General features: G+C 55.2%; 2 protein-coding genes across 2 annotated transcripts in view; one reads left to right on the forward strand and one right to left on the reverse strand.

Moving 5' to 3' along the window:
• The window catches only part of LOC106810983 (NADH dehydrogenase [ubiquinone] 1 alpha subcomplex subunit 9, mitochondrial-like), a 5,723-nt gene extending 5,444 nt beyond the window's left edge, over window positions 1-279 (forward strand). Inside the window, exon 6 of the mRNA XM_014814490.1 lies at window positions 211-279. Within this exon, the coding sequence (XP_014669976.1) occupies window positions 211-279 (69 nt within the window). The remainder of the gene's footprint in view (window positions 1-210) is intronic.
• A 386-nt stretch (window positions 280-665) lies between these two features.
• LOC106810989 (nucleobindin-2-like) overlaps window positions 666-1,211 on the reverse strand; it is a gene marked incomplete at its 3' end in the record, with an annotated part of 26,692 nt that continues 26,146 nt past the window's right edge. Inside the window, 1 exon segment of the mRNA XM_014814496.1 lies at window positions 666-848. Coding sequence (XP_014669982.1) covers window positions 666-848 — 183 coding nt within the window.

Below are 1,211 nucleotides of genomic sequence, written 5' to 3' on the forward strand. Positions count from 1 at the left end.
GAGAGAGAGAGAGAGAGAGAGAGAGAAAGAGAGAGATCAGTCCTGCAGCAGCAATAACCCAGAAACGATCCCACGCGTTAGATCTATGCGCTACATCGGAACGTTAGATCCATGTGCTAGATGTGCGCCATAGACCTATGCAACAGATGTGCGAGTTGAATGCATGCGTTAGATCAAATCCAGCGTGACACACGATTCCGCGTGTTCCAGAATAGTGTATCGGACAGCGGGTTCCAGAAACGATTCTGCATGCCTGATATGCTACAAGTGGGGGAGTAAATAGCATGGCAACTGAATGAGAAAACCCTGGGTGAGGAAAACCACCATCTTACTGCTGAGCTAGACGCGGCTTTTAGGACTAGGAATTTTGGGAGGCTAGATTTTCGAAGAGGTCCCTACACGCAACACACCCTGCAGTACAAACAAAGCGCAGCTCTGAGGCAACTGCCCTATCTTGGCCAACGTCGCTACCAAGAACCACGTGACGCGAAACGCGAAAACCAAAACAAAAAACCTCGCCGAACTTCCAAAACAAAAAGGTCCCCCTGCCGAGCGACAAGCGCACAGGAACGTTTTTTTTTTGGTAGTGAACCGAAAAAAAACGCCGCTGCCTGCTCGTCGCCCGGCAGGGGGCGCCGCTGCTGCCGCTGCCGCCGCCGCCTCACCTTCCAGCCCTCGTCCTCGCCCCACTCGCTGCGGTGTGTCTCGGCGATGAACTCGGCGAGGCTGATGAGGCCGTCGCTGTCGGTGTCGACTTCACGCTGCACGTGCTCGCGCATGCGCGCCATCTCCTCCTGCCTCTCGTACATGTCGTCCTCCGGGTTGTCTGGGTCGTACAGCTTGTCCAGCTACACGCGTGTGTGGGAGAGGGTAGAGAGGGAACGGTGATGTTAGTTGAGAGTGAGGGAGAGCGGGAGAGGGGAAGGAGGAGAAGGTGGGCGGGGAAGGGGGAGAGGGAGAGAATGGTGACAGTAGTTGAGAGTAGAGAGAGAGGGGGAGAGTGAGATACAGATGGTGGGAAAAAGAGAGAGAGATAGGAGAGGGAGAGGGAGAGGGGTAGAGGGCGGGCGGAGAAGGGGGAGAGGGTGAGAGGTAGAAAATGGTGACAGTAGTTGAGAGAGAGGGAGAGAGAGACAGGGGTGCCACAGAGAATGAAAGAGAGAGGAGAAGAAGAGGCAGAGAGAGAGAGAGAGAGAGAGAGAGAGAGAGAG

This window comes from Priapulus caudatus, unplaced genomic scaffold, assembly GCF_000485595.1.
Source record: "Priapulus caudatus unplaced genomic scaffold, Priapulus_caudatus-5.0.1 Scaffold493, whole genome shotgun sequence".
NCBI classification, from domain to species: Eukaryota; Metazoa; Priapulida; class Priapulimorpha; order Priapulimorphida; family Priapulidae; genus Priapulus; species Priapulus caudatus.